Source organism: Bombus impatiens, unplaced genomic scaffold (genome assembly GCF_000188095.3).
Source record: "Bombus impatiens unplaced genomic scaffold, BIMP_2.2 scf_1464, whole genome shotgun sequence".
Lineage (NCBI taxonomy): Eukaryota > Metazoa > Arthropoda > Insecta > Hymenoptera > Apidae > Bombus > Bombus impatiens.
In genome coordinates this window covers 30,730-51,680 of record NT_177883.1, presented here as the reverse complement: position 1 = coordinate 51,680, position 20,951 = coordinate 30,730, and the positions used below count along the sequence as shown (strand labels likewise).

The window sequence follows — 20,951 nt, the reverse complement described above, 5'->3', positions numbered from 1 at the left end:
TTCTACTTCTTTTATGTACATATATATTATCAAATATTTTCAACAACTTATTTTAAAAACAAATAAATACTTTGACATGTCCAATATTCACGAATTATATACTATTTTTTTAGTAAATTCATATTTTATGCTATTAAATTCTAGGGAATTCGAAATATAGAGACTTAATACAGTTTACATTTTCTGTGAGATAAATACATAATATATGCGCGCGCATCCACATGCTATACTTTTATACCTAGTGATTTGCATATTATAAAAGGTTCCTACCTTTGATGTGTGAAAAGATGGTGACCTACTGATAACGAAGTTCTGTGATAAAAATTGTGAGTGTGGAAGAACCTTTTCTATCATACAAACGTTAATATCCTAGATACAGGCAATGCATTGGAGCTGGATACACTTGCAACAGTCATGATAAATACATCTGTATGTTACAATTATTTGAGTATTTTAATATCCGATCATTAGAAAGGATACCAATAGCAGTAGTGTTTTTAGTATGTGAAAACGATAAAGTTTTTAAATCGTATTGTACTGTATTTAATGGGTAATGTGTGTATTTACTACTAATTATATATGTAAGTGCATTTCTTCACAACATGTTATTTAGTGTTTATCGCTATTATAAAATATCTGAAATACGTTTTCATTTTGGTAATTTATATATTGATGTAGCATAATTTACCAACTCATGATACTGGTTTAAGTACCTCTTTTGCTTTAACATAGTACTAGTTGTTTTCACAATGTCCTTTAATTTTACCTTAAATTATTTTTGTAATTTTTATTTACGCACTTATGATAAGGGTGTTGATACTTAATTGTACTATTAAGGTTATAAAATATTGCAGGTAAAACTTACATATAAATAGTTAAGAAATTATGAATTCTCAAAAATTATCTTATTAAAATATACTAAATTGTATACAATGTCTCATTGTGAAGAAGAAGTGGCATCGTCTGGTTTTCACCAATTAAGCATTACTAGTAAGTTTCTATATCCTTATTTATTGTTATGTATATTTAACATATTTTGTGTATTGTATAGTTCATGCACTATCGTGCATAAGTATTTGAATACTTGGTGCAGTCCAATCTGAACATAGATATTTTTATTATATGTTTAACATTATGATAGGAGAATATTTCTCTATTGTTAATTCTTTATTTCTTGTCATAACTGAATTCAAATGTTCTGCTAAACTAAAACTGAAACAAGGAATATACATGTATCAATCAAGTTCCACATTTATCTGTAATAAATACATGAATCTTCATAAAGTATACATAAACTATTAAAATGTGATTGGAAACACTTGTTCTCATTATTATTGTAAAATCTCAATGTTGAACAGATACACTTAGTTGCCTATCTTAAGTGTTTCTCTCGAAGTATTTTTCATCCTACCTATCCTACCCTAATCTTATCATATTCTACTAATTACATTTAAGATACTGTACTAGGATCAAAGATAAAAATTAAATTAAAGAACTTTATTTGGGATAAAGTTCCAAGCACCATCTGTGTCCAATCAAGACAAAATTTGGTGGATGTTATAAGAACAGAGAATAGACTCAAAATATAAAAATTTCAGTTTTGACAATTCATGCATTTAAAGGATATAGGAAGTGTCCAAATATCTATACATAGTAGTATATATATGAATATGTGTATATACATGTACATGGTTTTACATTTACATAATTTAACAGTCATAATTTTACAGTATAATGTAGTTTAATTTTAATTACTTACCAGATAAATATTAAACATATAAAAATTGTTAGAAAAATACATAAAAAACAAATTATATAATATTACTCTTAAATATTAATACTGTTTTAGGTACATATAATAAAATTTTATTATTTTAGTTGAAGGTGCTATATTAAGAAGTTCTACATTTTTAAAGCCTAATCCTTACATTGAATTTTCTGTTGATGATAAAAGTCCTCGGAAGACAGAAGTTTCAAAATCCACATATCAACCAAAATGGAACGAGGAATTTACAATACTTGTAACTCCATATTCGCAATTACATTTTCGATTGTTAGATCACAGTACATTCCGAAAAGATACTTTAATTGGAGAAAAAAAAATAAGTCTTTCTCAAGTATTATCTCATTATAATGGGAAATTAGAAAATATGGAAGTAACGTTTGATTTAATGACTGAAAATAAACATGATTCTCAGTTATGTAAGGTTGGAGAATTGATTACAGTATTTGATGGATTAAGAATTAACATGCCAAATACGTCATCACTAACTATTAATGAATCACTATCGTGTCAGACGCAATCTGGCTGTATGCCTTATGATGGTAAGAAATTAAGATCAAGCATATAATAATCTTTAAATAATAAATGAATAAATAATTTTTAACTAATGATAAATGAGACAGAAATTTTTACAAAATTTTAAGGAAAGAATACCAGGATAATGAGTATTATCTAAATAAGTATTATTAGGTTGTCTGAAAAGTGTTTTTCTTTTACAGACACGTCTTTTACAACAATGCACCTTTATACAAACATGAAACCTAATCTGTCGAACGTTGTGATCTTTATTTTGATAGAACAAAATGGATCATACGTAATTCGATAAAATACTATAAAACGGAAAATGTTGTGCATCCATTATTTCCTTATAAAACGAAAGAAACTTTTCGGGCGATCTAATATGTGTAGTGTATGTCATTATATGACATTATATGATATTTCAAATATAGCTGTCTATTATAGAATTTAATAAAATTTTTAAAGCATCTATATTAATTTTTAAAAATCAATAAATTAATGAAACAAGATATTAAAAATGTTTCTCTCTTCTTGGAATAGTTAGTTACTTTAAATGTTTTAAATAGGGGCATTCTTACTTTTAATTTTATAAGGAATAGGGTTATTTAATTTCCACTGTTACACATACATCTAAAATATTTAATTATGTGATCACATCTTTACAGAACTTCATGATAATTTTTCAATGATGATCAAATTAACAAGTGTAGTATGATATACTATGATTGGCTTTGAATTTGCAGTATAATATTTCAGAATCACTAAGTAATCAATTTTTTATAGGGATTCATAGATAATTATATTACGATTTCGTAAAAAATATATTTTCTACATATTCTACACATATTTGCTACATACATATACATATAAGATACTTCTAGTGTTGGTGTTCTTATTGCTTTATAATTAGTAGTGTAGGTTTGGAAGAACTAACAGACTGAGAAATAAGTAAACATCTAGTAATGAATAAATAATATTTACAGCAAAATGCAAATGTGATATGTCTAAATTAAAGTATAAATTATTTTTAAGATATTGCAATCATCTGTATAGAAATTATCATTATATTTTATTTATTTGTTATAATAAAATATGTTTAAAGTAAGTGTTATTCGCATTTAAATAAAGTATCAGAAAATACACAAATTTTTTCATTATTCAATTTGGAAGAATGAAAGGAGTTGTCTTCTTTTTTAAGTTATTTAAAATTGAACTTGAAATATCTTTATAATGTATAGTAAAATATAAATGATTGAATAATTTTAAATATAAACTAAACATACATGCTGAGTTTTGTTTTTATGTATTTAATAAGTGATAGATTTCTGAAATAAAAAACCATACAGAATAATTTTATAATATAAATTACATAAAACTTTTGTGCACCTGTATGTATAATAAAAACAAGTTTTATATATTCTAATTATATATCTTATGTATACACATATATATAAATAATGAAATTGTTCTTAATTTAAGTACAAGCATAGTCATATTTTAGGTGTTTCAAATAATGATGCTGTTAGTAATAGTAGCATTCTTAATGGAGGGATTCGTGCTCGCATGAGATTACATGAACCTAAACATGTTGCATCATCTACATTTCATGGAACATTACCAAATGTTTATCAGAACTCTACTTATAGTAGTGGAAGTAAACAGGCCAATGCCAATAAGAATAATGAACAAATTGAGCCCGCTGCATCGCATTCATTATCAAATGGGCACGCAATATCGCCTGCAGACAAATCCATTGTAACATTACCAGGACGTTTTACAGGATCTTTACCAGATGGACGTCAAATGTCTCGAATAGAGCATGTATCGACATCTGGTATAGTAGATGGAAGATTTGGTACATGTACAGAACTATTTCCAAAGGTTTCTGTCTCGGAAAGTCGTAATATTTCTCAACTTGAACAATCAACAGTATTACCTGGAACAGTTGGAATACCTAGATCAGATCAATTAACTGTAGTTAATACAGATATATGTTCACATAGTAGAACAGACCAGCCTATTTCTAATGAACGTAACTCTCGAACAGAACAATCTGTAACTGGTCCTCTTTCAGATAGTTATGGAACTATGAGAACGGATCAAGATACTACTTCTTTAGTAGATGGATGTACAGTTTCTAGAGTAGATCAACTTAGAAATTCTGGATTAACTGATAGTCAGGGATATTCTCAAACAGAGCAATCTGTAGTATTTACTTTATCGGATGGTTCTCATTTAGAACAACCTACAGTGTTTCTTATGACAGATGGACGTGGAATCGCACGTTCAGACCCATCTTCGATATTATCCTTGGATGATGCACGTAGAATTTCTCGTACTGAACAATATACAAATCCTACAACTACTCGTTCAAATTCCCGAGTAGTACAACGGGTCGCTCCATTAACAGGACAAACTACTATGATACCTGGTCAGTCAACTCAACCTGAATCTTCAATAGTACTTGCTGAAGTTGGTCCTACAAATCATTCTGAAGAGCCATTAGCTCCTGGTTGGGAAATGAGATATGACATGTATGGGAGAAGGTTGTACTATTTTAAAAAATTATTCAATTTTTACATTTTTAGAAAATATATAATATTCTTTTTTTTATGGTACATTTTTAATTAGGTATTATGTTGATCATATGACACGAAGCACTTCTTGGGAAAGACCACAACCTCTGCCACATGGATGGGAAGTTCGTAGAGATCCAAGAGGCAGAATTTATTATGTAGATCATAATAGAAGAACTACAACATGGCAAATACCAAATACAGAAAGATTACAACATTTTCAACACTGGCAAGGTGAAAGACAGCATGTGGTACAACAAGGTAACCAACGGTTTCTTTATCCTCAAGTAAGTAATAAATAATTATAACATATATATAATTTTATTTTTATTTATATTTTACATTACAGTTTTAAAAATATAGATATTTAACAAATCTAATATAGAAATAAATTTAATATGTATATATAGGCACATGGAAATCAAGCAGCTATAGCAGGACCATCAACATCATCCATAATCGATGATGATGATGCTTTGGGACCATTACCTGCTGGCTGGGAGAGACGTAAACAACCAGAAGGAAGAGTTTATTATGTAAATCATAAAAATCGTACTACACAATGGGAGGATCCAAGAACGCAAGGACAAGAAACTGGAATTGATGAACCACCATTACCAGATGGCTGGGAAATGCGATTAACTGAAGATGGAGTTCGATATTTTGTAGATCATAATACAAGAACAACTACATTTCAGGATCCAAGGCCTGGAGCACCTAAAGGGTTTGTGTAATCTTTCTTAATCAATCTTTACTAGTTTAACTTTTTGCCTTATTATGTTCTTCACTACTATATTTTTATTTAGTCCTAAAGGTATTTATCGTGTACCAAGAGCATATGAAAGATCATTCCGATGGAAATTATCACAATTTCGCTTCTTGTGTCAAACTAATGCATTACCGAATCATATAAAAATTAGTGTCAATCGACAGACATTATTTGAAGATTCTTATCATCAAATAATGAATGCAGAAGCTTTTGCACTGAGGCGCAGATTATATATCATATTTAAAGGGGAAGAAGGGTTAGATTATGGAGGTGTATCAAGGTAAGAATTGAATCAGCAATTCCATGGAAAAAATTTTATTTTGTAAGAATAAAAATAAATTAAACAAATTCTGATTTCAGGGAATGGTTTTTCCTGTTGAGTCATGAAGTATTAAATCCAATGTATTGTTTATTTGAATATGCCAACAAGAGTAATTATAGCTTACAAATCAATCCAGCATCTTATGTCAATCCTGATCATTTACAATATTTTAAATTCATTGGAAGATTTATAGCAATGGTATGATAATTTCTACTGTTAATAATATTATATTTGATAAAATCAATGAAATTAATATACACTAAATATAATATAGTGTATATACAGGGTGATTGGTAACTGGTGGTGCAAGCGGAAAGGAAGTGATTCTACGCGAAAAAAGAAGTCGAAAATATAGAATAAAAATTTTTCGTTTGAGGCTTTGTTTTCGAGAAAATCGACTTTGAATTTTCGCTCGGTACGCGTGCACTTTATCACGTCTCGTTATAACGGATCTCACTGTAGATCAGGAGAGCGTGGTGGCTATTGTTCCAGCACTACCAATCCAGCCTTGGTAATGTTGGTTTAAAAAATCTATCACATGACGACTAAAATGTGGCGGTGCACCATCTTGTGAAAAATTAAATTTCCTCTAGTTCTCAGTGGTACGTCTTCTAATAATTCCGGTAGTTTGTTTTGTAAGAAATCGAAATATGCTGCTGACGTTACATTTCCTTCGAAAAAATATGGCCCAATAATTAGATGTCCGATTATGCCAGCCCAGATGTTTACGTTCCATCTTACTTGAAAACGTGTTTCAAGAATAGAGTGAGGATTCTCATTTTGCCAATTATGCATGTTATGGACATTGAACATGCTGTCCCTTGTAAATTTCGCTTCATCGATCCATAAAATTTTTAACAAAAATTCTGCATCGTTGGCATGCTGTTAAAGCAACCAATGACAAAATGCTTTTCGCGAAATCTTATCATGAAGTATGAGTCCTTGTACCCTGGTGATATGATAAGCATGTAAGTTGTTTTCATGTAGAATTCGAAGAATAGTGAAGCAACTAAGATTATACCGCAAAGAAAGGTTTCTTGCACTTATGTCAGGATGTTCCAAAACGTCCTTTAGTATTTGCTCTTCAACATTTACACTAACGCGTCGTCGACGACCACCATGTCGTCTAAGTTTTTCAAAAGAACCATATTCGCCAAGGGTTCGTTCTGCTCTTTGAATAACACGTCTGTCAGGATGTCGACGATTGGGATACCGGTATCTGTAATGATCAGCTGTGGTGCGTTATTATTCCTTATTTTCTTCTGTAGTAGTAGCATTAGAAGGATTTTGAGACTCTGATGAAGATGAAGGTGGTGCCTCTGTTGTTGTGTCTGTTGCATCTTGACTCGAATCCGAGCTATCCTTTATGTCTTCCTCCTTTTTCTCTTCACTGACACTAGAACTCTTGCTTTCTTCTGCGAAGCTTTCCGATTCTTCTGTAACTTTTTCCTCCTTGAAATTAGAGTCAAGCGCCTTTTCAGAAGCCTCTTTACTTTCAGTTTTCGCAACACTCTTGTCCTCGCTATCCGCCAATTTTTCTGTTTCCTCTTTGTGTTCATCCACGTCCATTTTCATAGATTCTTCCTCAGAATGCTTTTCGCTTTTATTGTTAGCTGCTTCTTCATCTGTATTATTGTCATTATTTTTCTCTTGCCGTTTAGGACGCCCGCGCCCACGACCAGTGCCTTTTGTTGATGTATCCCTCTTCTCTTTTTTAGGTGGAGATGGCACAGGTGTTGATGAGGTTAGGCCTCGTGCTGAACTACGTGTGCGCCTCCTCCCTTCAACTTCTCCAACAGATGCATTCAAATCCTGCAATAGGAGATCACTCACTATTAATCATAACTCTGAATGCAGCATAGTCCAAATAATATCTTACAACAAATCTGCTTCTTACAACAATAATGAAAATTTTTAAATACGACTAAAATGCACAGCGTACTCTACTACCCGCACAATTAAACAATAACATGATTTCTTTTCGTAATTTAGTCTATACCTATTAATTTTTACTCTAGCGAAATAATATAAAAATTCATGTTATTTGTACATATCCTTACTACAACTATAACGTAAAAGTGAGATCAAACACAGAAATGTGAAAAGACATAATACTACATATACATGTCGTCTAAGTTTTTCAAAAGAACCATATTCGCCGAGGGTTTGTTCTGCTCTTTGAATAACATGTCTGTCAGGATGTCGACGATTGGGATACCGGTGTCTGTAATGATCAGCTGCGGCTGATGCGTTAACACCACACGCACCTAACGAAAGTATCATGTCCGTATATTCCCGATTGCTGTATGTAGACATGATGGTAGACTAATAGGTACTGATAGTGGATAGCGATAAAAGTCGGATAGTAAGTTAATAGGTAGGAAAACACTGCGGTCACATTGAAAGTGTTTATCTACATAACGTCAATCGAGACAACGATCTACAGTGAGATTCGTTATAACGAGACGCGATAAAGTACACGCGTACCGAGCGAAAATTCAAAGTCGATTTTCTCGAAAACAAAGCCTCAAACGAAAAATTTTTATTCTATATTTCCGACTTCTTTTTTCGCGTAGAATCACCCCCTTCCGCTTGTACCACCAGTTACCAACCACCCTGTATATATAAATATGTTATATATAATAAATATAAATACATTAATTGTAGGCTCTTTATCATGGACGGTTTATCTACAGTGGTTTCACTATGCCGTTTTATAAACGTATGTTAAATAAGAAATTGGTTATGAAAGATATAGAATCTATTGATCCAGAATTCTATAAATCTCTTGTGTGGATAAAAGAAAATAATATCGACGAGTGTGGTCTCGAATTGTATTATAGTGTAGATTTTGAAATTCTTGGTCAAGTAATACATCATGAATTAAAAGAGGGTGGTGACAAAATTAGAGTTATTGAAGATAATAAAGAAGAATATATTAGGTACTGTTATAATTAATATTAACATTTTACATCTTAAAAAATAATTATTCATTGATTATTACTATATAAGGTTAATGACAGAATGGAGAATGACCAGAGGTATAGAGGACCAAACTAAAGCATTTTTGGAAGGTTTCAATTCGGTTGTACCATTGGAATGGTTGAAATATTTTGATGAACGTGAATTAGAACTTATGCTCTGTGGTATGCAAGAAATAGATGTAGAAGACTGGCAACGTAATACAATTTATAGACATTATACACGAAATAGCAAACAAATCTTATGGTTTTGGCAGGTTCGTTATTATGCATACAAAATTATTTGTAAGATATTATCTAGTATATATATCATTTATTATATTTATATATTTTATTCAGTTTGTAACAAGAACAGATAGTGAAAAACGAGCTCGACTTTTGCAATTTGTAACTGGTACCTGTCGAGTACCTGTTGGAGGATTTGCAGAACTAATGGGTAAATAGTAAACATCAATAACTAAATAAATATGAAATAATTTATAGAAATCAGATGATTTACATTTGAAACTATTTTTTGTTATCTTTTTTGTTTTTGTTCTTTTTTTATTCTCTTTAGGGAGCAATGGTCCTCAAAGATTTTGCATAGAAAAAGTAGGAAAGGATACATGGCTACCTAGATCACATACATGCTTCAATAGATTGGATTTACCACCATATAAGAGTTATGATCAACTAGTAGAAAAGTTAAACTATGCAATTGAAGAAACAGAAGGTTTTGGTCAAGAATAATTAGAAATATACCTTATGAAACGTAATATGCCACTGCCTATGAAGCGATGAAGACAAGTTTAATATAGTGGTACAAGGTTTTAATGATTTTATTTATCTTGTTCCCAACACAACAAGATACAATTGTTAAGTAAAGAAATTTCTTTAAATTAATGAATTGAAGACGTTTGTATTACATCTTTATAAAAAAATCCTTATATTCTTTTTAATTGAAAATGTTTTATTTCAAAATATATTTCATTTATTTTATGTATGTTGTAATGGAACCTAAATATGTAAAAGTCGTAGAAAATATTAATGAAATGCACAGAAAATATTAACAAATTTGTATATATTTAGAAAATAAAGTTTATAAACAATGCATAGAATAAAATGAAAGCAAAGATGCCAAAATTATCTTATAATAATTAATTTTTTAAAGATTAATTTTATTTTATTTTTTTGTGTTTCTCTGTCCTAATAAGAGTTATAACGATAAAATATATCCTGTCTTTTAAGTGTTAGATATTGATGCTTTCTACGATATTTTAGTAACAGTCCCTATGGAAGGGCTTGAAAATTACAGTAACAAATGCTGTACATATTAAGCCATTAATATATTGTATTTTATGTGACAACTCAATGATAACAATTTCATGTTTTGTCCTAAGTAGTTATAAAAACTGTATTGAAAAAATTTTGTACATACATTAGGAAATGAAAAATACTAGATCCAAAAATGGCTATTTGCATAAACTAGATAATTTATAAAATGTTTAACATATGAGTCTATAAAAAAATAATGTCTGATAATTACAGCTTACATTTCAAGTAACTCTTTTTACTGCTTGAAATATTATAAACGAAAAAATACTATATCTTATCGTGAGAATTTAATTCTTACAAATAATATTTTTAAATTATTAGCATTTATTAATATTCATAATGTATAAATTTCAGTTGTTTCTGTAACAGATACCACTGTAAGAATGTGATATAACAAAATTAATGATAATAAACTAAAATATTTGATTATCTCTATTTGCTTATAATGTTTTATGTTCCCAGATAATAAAGCATTAGTTTGAAGATATCAAATTAATAAAAGATATTTATTATATATGTTCACATAAAAATATAGCAGGAAAGATGAACTTAAAGAAATATAAATCCGAATCCAAAAATTGAATGCCTTCATAGCGAAATATTAATTAAAATTTGTAAAATATTTATTATATGAATTAACATATAAAGTGAATTTTACATAAATTTATTTCAAGATATGATACAATTATAAATTATAAATTTATGCTTACAGAAATATTTTACAAATTATTGAATGTCTGTATAAAAGTGGTGGGATACATTTTTTAATTATTTGTTTTTTGATTCAAAACAGTCCATAATGTCCAATTTCACTTTTATGTCCAGAGCTTTGCTTGTGTATTATTGTTATTAAATTAATGTTTGATATTATAACTATTTCTTTTATAACATTTACAATATACCTGTTTGAATTTTTTTTAATTCTAGTATTCTTTATATTATAATCTTAGGACTATAAACATGAAATTTGTTAATGTTTTCAACAGTAATTTGTGTGCGCATGTATGCATCCGTATATGTACAAATAGATATTGTAATTAATGTAAGAATTAACACATTTAATATACGTGCAATATAAAATTGTATATGTGTGCACACAAATTAAATTCATGGAATGTGTATTCGAACAGTAATATAATACAAAATAAATGCATGACAAATTTATAATAATATTAAAAAAAATAAGTTTACTCATTCATTGATAAATCACTTAAAATACATATAAATACTTGTATTATAACTTCTATATAATGTGTATTCTAAGTTTCATAACTTAATGTATACAATGTATGAAACTATTTACTGTTACCTTCTCAAACTATTAAAGTGTAAACTTTTAATTGAATGAACTTATACTTTACTTTCTATTATTTTAATGTAACTACATTTTATTTATTGTTTATCATTTTTGGGTTGTGTAAAAATTTTTACAATAATAAAAGTATTTTAAAAGGAGAAGAAACAGAAGATATAATTTGTTTCCCAATATTATCATTTAAAATCTGTCCTTTGCAGAATTTGAAAATGATTATGAAATCTGTTTTGAAGTATTATAATTGAAAAATCTCTCTTGCTAAATTTAAATGAGGATGTAAAAGTATAGAAATACTTTAGATTCCGTAAAACGTATTGATATCTATTTTTTCTAAATATATGAAATTAAATATGTAAAATCTATCCTGAGTATATTTCGTATTTTATAATAAAATATTGTACTTTTTTTTATTTAAATTGTTATTATATACGCATCCACCACAGAGCGAAAACCTGCGCTTTTAGTCTAGTGCACTCCACAGATAGAAATCATTCATACCACGTGTGAGCATATCATGTTTGATAGACCATGATATTATAGTGTACCTCATCACAAGATTATCAAAATTACAAGATTTGTAATATATATGTACGGAACTAAATCTTGAGCAATTTTAATTACATTAGGTAAGTCTCATCACTTTTCTTTCTTCCTTATTTACTAAATAAGACTGAAACCCAAAACTAACAAAAAAATGAAGAACAGAAATTTTTGCTCCACATCAGAAGTCATCCCAATAAAACACATAAGAAACAACAACTTCAATCCCTACATCAACTATACTTTAATATATCAAATATATAATATGTATAATGTATACAACAAAAATTTGGAAGTAACCATGTTAGCCACAACTGCACATTTGCATATAAGTTTGAAGCTCCAAGACGTAAGTGAATAATAAATCATATTCATATATGCATATGATAAATTCATGATCCATCCCTATCATGAAATTTTGATATTTTTATGGTATATAAAGAATCGAAAAATCATAATCCTGATACAGAAGACGTCTGCAAGACGTCACGAAAAGTGTCATCATGTAATTTCGCATCGCGTTCGTTAAGAGTCAGTAAGTAAGATCGGGCTAATATTCTTTCATCAACTGTTGACCCTATAGAATCCGCGAATTGCAATTCCCTATCTTGACGTACGTTTCATCCACCCAGAGCTTTGATTTTTTAATGGAGAACCATGTCGAGTCCCGACTATTGAATGGTTCCCCGCCAGTGATCCTTGTACCTGTGAGTGGAAAAACCTGCAAGATGACATCGCATGGCAAGTTCTACAGAATTGGCCCGAGCACCGATCTTTAATGTATTCCATAGGACACTTCTCTCCGATGCAATGCGCCATTCCGGCCGAGATATTCTATTCCCGAAGACAGACCCCGATAACCCATCTAAGATATATGTCAAATAATTTTTATTTATGTATCCATACTCGGCTTGGTGCCCTACTAGGCTCGGCATCCATGGGCGCGAAGTTGAAATACGCCCAACCCGTCTATGGTAATATAGTCTTCCAGGACAGAGAATTGATGGTGTTGTTAAGGGACACCGTCAACGCTATCTTAACCTACGCATCATCGGTAAGTACAGGATGAACAAGATTCTCCGACTTATCCGATGGGTGTCTAATTGTACCTAATTAATAAATCAAAGCTTACCATAGGTATATAGTAGTAGGTGTATAGTAGGTATACAATACCGTTCGCTATTCATTTCACGTTTCACGAATATGAAGGTTTTTTATTTTTATAGAAATGATCTACTCTTCTACACAAATACACATATTTATAAAACTACTTTATATATTATATTGAAGTAAATTTATTACATATTACATACATCTCAAATTTAAATTGCTTGACAACAATGTATTACTTATCATTCCATTAATCATTTATACATTCTTACTATAGATAACTATTATTTAAATACTATTTGATCATAATTTCGGATTGGGTTTAAACAATTTTTCCCAGGAAAAGAAATTGAAATGAATATTAGGAAAACTATGTGTTTCATTCGGTAACTTCCTTTTTTCCAATAAATCACCTGAAATTCATATTGCATTCATATAATAATAAATATTCAAACACAAAAATCAATCAACACTGTCTATGTTAAATACTATATAATTATATGTAGAATGATTTTAATTAATATAATGATCCTAAATATTTCTGTTGTTTCTAACAATATCTAAAATAAAACGCACATGGATGGCAGCATGTAAAAAAAAAAACATTTCTTCATTAAAAAAAGCATGAATAGCTACAAGAAATATTCGAGATATATTCGAAAATAATGACACAATTAAAACAATATAGATCTATTATACAATTTTCGAAAGAGACTATATATGCCATCATAAAATATAATTTAAACAATTTAATATTACTTTTACCATCTCTTTCTATAAACATTACACACAGTTTTTCATCATGTTAAAAACAACAGAAATATCTAGACTTACTATAATTATTGATGATGATTATACAGGGTGATTGGTAACTGGTGGTGCAAGCGGAAAGGAAGTGATTCTACGCGAAAAAAGAAGTCGAAAATATAGAATAAAAATTTTTCGTTTGAGGCTTTGTTTTCGAGAAAATCGACTTTGAATTTTCGCTCGGTACGCGTGCACTTTATCACGTCTCGTTATAACGGATCTCACTGTAGATCAGGAGAGCGTGGTGGCTATTGTTCCAGCACTACCAATCCAGCCTTGGTAATGTTGGTTTAAAAAATCTATCACATGACGACTAAAATGTGGCGGTGCACCATCTTGTGAAAAATTAAATTTCCTCTAGTTCTCAGTGGTACGTCTTCTAATAATTCCGGTAGTTTGTTTTGTAAGAAATCGAAATATGCTGCTGACGTTACATTTCCTTCGAAAAAATATGGCCCAATAATTAGATGTCCGATTATGCCAGCCCAGATGTTTACGTTCCATCTTACTTGAAAACGTGTTTCAAGAATAGAGTGAGGATTCTCATTTTGCCAATTATGCATGTTATGGACATTGAACATGCTGTCCCTTGTAAATTTCGCTTCATCGATCCATAAAATTTTTAACAAAAATTCTGCATCGTTGGCATGCTGTTAAAGCAACCAATGACAAAATGCTTTTCGCGAAATCTTATCATGAAGTATGAGTCCTTGTACCCTGGTGATATGATAAGCATGTAAGTTGTTTTCATGTAGAATTCGAAGAATCGTGAAGCAACTAAGATTATACCGCAAAGAAAGGTTTCTTGCACTTATGTCAGGATGTTCCAAAACGTCCTTTAGTATTTGCTCTTCAACATTTACACTAACGCGTCGTCGACGACCACCATGTCGTCTAAGTTTTTCAAAAGAACCATATTCGCCAAGGGTTCGTTCTGCTCTTTGAATAACACGTCTGTCAGGATGTCGACGATTGGGATACCGGTATCTGTAATGATCAGCTGTGGTGCGTTATTACCACACGCACCTAACGAAAGTATCATGTCCGTATATTCCCGATTGCTGTATGTAGACATGATGGTAGACTAATAGGTACTGATAGTGGATAGCGATAAAAGTCGGATAGTAAGTTAATAGGTAGGAAAACACTGCGGTCACATTGAAAGTGTTTATCTACATAACGTCAATCGAGACAACGATCTACAGTGAGATTCGTTATAACGAGACGCGATAAAGTACACGCGTACCGAGCGAAAATTCAAAGTCGATTTTCTCGAAAACAAAGCCTCAAACGAAAAATTTTTATTCTATATTTCCGACTTCTTTTTTCGCGTAGAATCACCCCCTTCCGCTTGTACCACCAGTTACCAACCACCCTGTATATAAATGTAAATAATGTAAACAATTATATATTCAGTATCAACATTTTATATAAATTACTTACAGTTACTTATATCAGAAATATCTTCTACTTTGGTTTCTACTCCATTTTTGTCTATTTTTGTAACAATAGTATGAATTTTGTCACCAATTTGGTGTGATATAATAGTTTCCTCATTTCCTTCATGATCTTTAATAACTTGTTTTTGTTCTATTGTTCCATCAGGTTTACGAACATATTCTTTCCTGATAGATCTTCCAATTATGGAAGGTCGTGCTACTTCAAGTTGTGACTTGTCAGACTCACCCCAAACATTGGAAAAATTATCTATAGTAACTCTGTTAAAAATATAACATTTTTTCAAACAATTATAAATTATACCTATCAATTATATCTAATTATTTTATAAAGTGATTAAATTAACTGCAATTCATTAAATTTAGATACTAACTTTCCATCTAAATCTGTATCTAATTTTAATTCCATCTGATCATTATTTGGTTTTAACATGTTATCACGTAAAGATTTTCTCTGTGAGGGTATAAATGAAAATACGTTTGTATTTGCATCATTACCTGAACAAATTTAAAAAATATTTGTATGTATGTAAATGTAAATCTAAGTTTAATTACGTGTAAGTTAAATACAATAATTATATGTACATACCTTCATTATTAAATCCATAAATAAAATTCATCATTATATTCTCCATCTGAGACTCAAAATATCTTGTTATTTCTAATGGATCACTAAAGATGTTAAAGTGATCGACTCCCTCGAAAAATCTATTATATATTATATTATATGAGATTTTATGGTAAAATTAATCATTTAAAAGAGTACAAAGTAAATAAAAAATACATTGTGGGCAGTAGATGCTAATATCAATAAATATGTAAATGCTGATTATAGCCATAATATCAAGTGCTGAGACATGTTCCATTTTTTAATTAGTAGGAAGAAAAATATTCAGCCAATTGGGTTGCTGAACTGGGATTCATACATGAATTTTTTATTTGCAAACAAGTGCTTTCCCAATTGAACTATCCAAGTCATTTGTGTATATTCTCTCCCAAACTCTTAAAACTTAATATGGGTGCTGCCAACAATGTAGATATTATGGAAAGCAAATTGACATCTATTAACGTAAATGTTAGAATAAATTTTTGTTATAAATAAACTAAAGTTTTAGTTTAAAGTTATAAATAAATTAAAGTTTTAGGTTAAGTTCTGTACAATAACAACATTTCATCAACGTTGTAACTAAGCAAAAGTATACTGATATTAGCATGCATCTGATAATTTACATATATGAGCTATGTCCTTATCACCAATCACATATTTTTAATTTGTTAGTTACATGATTAAAAAATGAAGAAAATGTTTTAAATAGTATTCAATAAGATAGTTTATACATAGAAGCGTTCAATTCTAACAATTATGTAAATTTAAATCTTGAAAATCTAAAATTCTTCACTACTTTTTTACTACGCATTTTGCAGCATTCCTTAAATTTAGTCATGGTGCAAGTTACTATTTGTTTAACATTTTGTTTCATTCTTAGCTAATCTTTAAAGCATTACTTTACTTTCTACAGTAAATTTATAATAAATAATATGCAGTTTTATACTTTGACATAAGATATAAAGTAAAAATTACCTGCTATCATCATGAATATCAATTTGAGATATTGAGTTTTGAAAATTATCTCCTCCATAATTATTTTGATAATCGTCAAATCTGAAATATTTAGTAATTATAAGTTTAATTAAAATAAAGGTGGAACTGTAGAAAAGACCCTCGTTTATATTATCGAAGATAAGCGGCTGGACGCAACCAATACTGACGCATATGCTGCCACAGACGCACAACTTTGGCAGAATTTACTGTAGTGGTACTTATAGTTTTTCGCGAATATCTTGGAAACTAAGTTAACCCATTCTTTAAATGTATAGGAAAGAGTTATTCAAAATGTTGTGTTTTACAATATATTTAAAAATCGTTAAAATCGGACAATTCACAAAAATGAGAAAGAGGATTATAATTGATTACATCGTAGAAAATGAATGAAAATAGACCATCGAAATACAGATAATCCGTAATATAGATATAAATAATGTTTATTTAAATATTTACCCATTATTAAATTTTTCTGATCTTCGCCTACCAAATATATTGCGAATGAAATCCCACAACTCCATTTCTTACTTTTTTAATTCATTCACTGATCCAAAACAAACTTACATCATATTGCAATATGTAATATGATAATATAAACAGATCGCTACGTCACGACTAGTTGTGAAAAATCAACATGGCGGACAAGAAAGTTCTCGTCTTGCGCATGAGTGACATGCTATGATGCTCAGTGAGAGACAAAGACAATTTATTCATCTCTGTCTGTCTCGCAAAAACGCAAACTTTGTTGATCTTCCATACTGATTTTTCACGATTAGACACGACTCAATTTTGCGACGGTTTTCCCTAGCGAGTGTCGGGACCTATTTACATATATGATCGTGGTATATGCATATATTCTCAAATTAAAATATATAATCAGATTGTACATAAGTATGCTGCATTTAGACACATACTGCTATATTCATCATATTGTATTTTTAATTCATCCACGTTTCATCCATCCGTGCCATCCCTGTATTATGTCTGCAAACATATAATAAATAGATTGGCATTTACAATATAAGAAATATCGCATACATTTAGGCATCATCTAGGACAAAAATTTAAGTCAGATATAGTCATATAAATACATGTTTATTAACATTTGTAGGGTAATATAATAATATTTAAACTTGTGTTTATCATTATTATAATGACCATAGTTGACATTATTATTAAAATTATATATTTAAGAATATAGATTGTATATTAGTTTTGTCCTTGAAAATATTTTATTTATACGATTTAAAAACGGGATATATGAATAGAATGCAAGATATATGTAGATCACACATGTAAATTCAACTTTTGTAGTAACTCATATAAAACGAAATTAAATTTATTATTTGACAAATTAATATAATTTAAATATAGACAATTTCTATATTTGTAAAGATATTAATGATAATAATAATTTTAATAATGATTCCCTAATAATACAATAATATAATATCATATAATCAAAATTTTATATAGTAAATATAGTGCAAATTTAAACATTTTAAATTGAATAAAAATTAAAAAATTCTAAATTTGATTGAGTACATATTTATTTTACCTTTACAATGAACACAATACAAATAAATATAAATGCTTTTGAATGATAGATTTAAAATTGCCGCCAAATGTCTGTCCATCCCTATTTATATATTAAGTACATAAATGTATACTAGATTCATTATAAGAAAATCTCATGAAATGACAGAATTTGAAAAAGGTAATCATTTTGATGTGAAGCAAGTTTATTAATTACAGTTATTAAAATACAGTATCACAATTTTTATGTTATACCAATATATAAAATCCAGTGGAATTAGATCTTTTGAATCTGTCATATTGTCTGATTGAGTTGTATATACAAATAAATAAATAAATAAATAAATAAATAAGTATTTTATGTATACACGTATGTATCAGGGAAAAGCATCATTTTCACGTAGTAGATAACCATTTGTATTAATTTAAACGTCTGAATTGTCATAATTGTACCATAAATATTTTATTATTTAAATTTATGTGAGTGATATTTTATTATATAAATTTATATCAAACATAAATAATACATTGTATAATAATATAACGAATCAATATAATTGTATATATTTGTAAAATAATCAAAGTAAACCCTTTTGCTTTAAATTAAATTATACTACAAAGTATTAAACAAATTTAATGAACCGCTGTAAATTAAACAAAGTTGGTTTCTTATGTGATTTAAAAATTATATAATGATTTTTATTCCTCTATATCTTTTTTATAATTTATAACATAAATCATAAATTTATTGATAATTATAATATATGTTCGTCTTCCTGTAAATTAAAAATTCTACTTTTTGTTTTAGATCAAAAGAAACTTTAATATGATAAAGTATAAAACATACAGCATAGGATTGCCTTAGACAAAATTAATATCTCAAAGATAAACAATGAATAATATTTCTGGACAATTCCGTAAAACAATGTGGGATCCGTTCCTTATAATATCTCAAATAATTGCAGTCCAGACTGTGATGTACTTCTGTCTTGGATTATGGATTTGGATTGTTGCATCATACATAGGATCCACAAAATCATTAGATTATGTTTTCCATTATAAACAAATACACGTTAGAGATTTTGCTGGACAGTTTATAATAATTATTTTTATCTTAAATGCATTAATTGGAGCAATCGCACTGTGGTGGTTAGTACAAAGGACAAAACAGTGTATGGATTTTGCCTGTACAGCACACTTAATACATTTATTATGCTGTTGGATATACAATGCAAGTTTTCCATCAACTTTTAGTTGGTGGTGTTTAAACATTATATCTTTAAGCATAATGTGCGTTTGTGGTGAATTCCTTTGCATGAAAACTGAATTACAAGCAATACCATTAAGCATGAGCAGTCAGAAAACAGCCTTATAAAAATTTGCTACCAAAGTGAAATTGATGTTTAGTAAACAATATCATTTTATACTAAAAAGTTTAAAACAGATAAATAAAAGACTATTTGTTTTTATATATATATTTCTAACATTAAATATACATTAAAATACATATATAATATATAATTTGACTACATGTATTTGTCCTATTTGTTTAATGATGTTCTTTATAAAAGCGTAAACCACAATATCCACAAGTATGATTACCAGGTTTATCCTAAAATAGAATTATATATTGTAAATAAAATTAAAGAATGTATCTATTTACGTTGTAAATACATATAACTTGTACCAAATTAATGTAAACTTTTGGGTGTCCTAAAGGTCCACCTCCCCCATCACACGCCACAATTTTATCTTTCACTGGTGTAGCAGGAACTTCCGCTATTAATTTAATGGCCCAATTATCATTAACCTCCTTTGGTCTATTTATAAATCGTACATTACGATAATCATCCTCATCATATATCTATTACAAAATAAACGATATTTATTAAAATAAATATTATGTATCGTGGAAAGTTGTAACGATATAAATATATTTTTATCAATATTATTTTACCTGATCAGTATGGGTAACCTTTTTAGCAGATTTTGTAGTTACATCATGTACATTTCTTGTTATTAGTCCTATAATATTAGGTTTATACCTTTTGTTGGAAACTTCTAAAAATTTTACGATTTTCAAATTCGCCATATTTTTAAAAATGTTTTTACACTTTTTTCTTTGAGGTATCACAGCATGTTCATTAGATGCAGGATTTTAACCAAGAATACATATACATATATATATATATCCATCCCAAAGTTAGGCTACGCTACGACATCCACTACAGTATTTGTCGAATTAACATTCTTGTGACTGGGCTTTTAGTGTGCAACAATTTTTTCTGAGGTCACTATTAGAAGAAATGATTACCTTGT

At 29.1% G+C, this 20,951-nt stretch overlaps 5 protein-coding genes across 9 annotated transcripts; 2 read left to right on the top strand and 3 right to left on the bottom strand.

Moving 5' to 3' along the window:
- Positions 1-252: 252 nt before the first annotated feature.
- LOC100750215 (E3 ubiquitin-protein ligase Su(dx)) lies at positions 253-9,888 on the top strand. 2 transcript variants are annotated; one of them, XM_003494067.4, is made up of 12 exons: positions 253-429; positions 855-990; positions 1,879-2,325; positions 3,804-4,848; positions 4,934-5,165; positions 5,289-5,602; positions 5,685-5,927; positions 6,008-6,167; positions 8,637-8,911; positions 8,982-9,207; positions 9,290-9,386; positions 9,507-9,888. In XM_003494067.4, exons 2-12 carry the CDS (start codon positions 933-935, stop codon positions 9,677-9,679), a joined length of 3,270 nt encoding a protein of 1,089 aa, XP_003494115.1. In that variant the 5' UTR covers positions 253-429; positions 855-932; the 3' UTR covers positions 9,680-9,888. The 2 variants fall into 2 exon arrangements, with proteins under 2 accessions (XP_003494115.1, XP_012248081.1); XM_012392658.3 differs by having other exon boundaries at positions 253-581.
- On the bottom strand, positions 6,840-8,392 carry LOC117152408. The gene is made up of 2 exons (XM_033324129.1): positions 8,171-8,392; positions 6,840-7,165 (listed from the first exon to the last, which is right to left on the bottom strand). Exons 1-2 carry the CDS (start codon positions 8,283-8,285, stop codon positions 6,855-6,857), a joined length of 426 nt encoding a protein of 141 aa, XP_033180020.1. The 5' UTR covers positions 8,286-8,392; the 3' UTR covers positions 6,840-6,854.
- A 3,486-nt stretch (positions 9,889-13,374) lies between the features above and the next one.
- Positions 13,375-17,868, bottom strand: LOC100740117. Of its 2 annotated transcripts, XM_003494068.4 has the most exons (6): positions 17,553-17,868; positions 17,076-17,156; positions 16,083-16,201; positions 15,868-15,991; positions 15,480-15,754; positions 13,375-13,642 (listed from the first exon to the last, which is right to left on the bottom strand). In XM_003494068.4, exons 1-6 carry the CDS (start codon positions 17,615-17,617, stop codon positions 13,533-13,535), a joined length of 774 nt encoding a protein of 257 aa, XP_003494116.1. In that variant the 5' UTR covers positions 17,618-17,868; the 3' UTR covers positions 13,375-13,532. The 2 variants fall into 2 exon arrangements, with proteins under 2 accessions (XP_003494116.1, XP_033180018.1); XM_033324127.1 differs by lacking the exon at positions 17,076-17,156.
- An 818-nt stretch (positions 17,869-18,686) lies between these two features.
- On the top strand, positions 18,687-20,100 carry LOC100750095 (protein SYS1 homolog). Of its 3 annotated transcripts, none has more exons than XM_033324128.1 (2): positions 18,687-18,813; positions 19,441-20,100. In XM_033324128.1, the coding sequence occupies exon 2, from the start codon at positions 19,525-19,527 to the stop codon at positions 20,005-20,007; it is 483 nt and encodes a 160-aa protein (XP_033180019.1). In that variant the 5' UTR covers positions 18,687-18,813; positions 19,441-19,524; the 3' UTR covers positions 20,008-20,100. The 3 variants fall into 3 exon arrangements, with proteins under 3 accessions (XP_033180019.1, XP_012248091.1, XP_003494114.1); XM_012392668.3 differs by having other exon boundaries at positions 18,748-19,112; XM_003494066.4 differs by having other exon boundaries at positions 18,749-19,002.
- On the bottom strand, positions 20,096-20,906 carry LOC100749975 (NADH dehydrogenase [ubiquinone] iron-sulfur protein 6, mitochondrial). Its single transcript, XM_003494065.3, has 3 exons — positions 20,590-20,906; positions 20,320-20,496; positions 20,096-20,244 (listed from the first exon to the last, which is right to left on the bottom strand). The coding sequence occupies exons 1-3, from the start codon at positions 20,722-20,724 to the stop codon at positions 20,182-20,184; spliced, it is 375 nt and encodes a 124-aa protein (XP_003494113.1). The 5' UTR covers positions 20,725-20,906; the 3' UTR covers positions 20,096-20,181.
- Between the last annotated feature and the right edge of the window lie 45 nt (positions 20,907-20,951).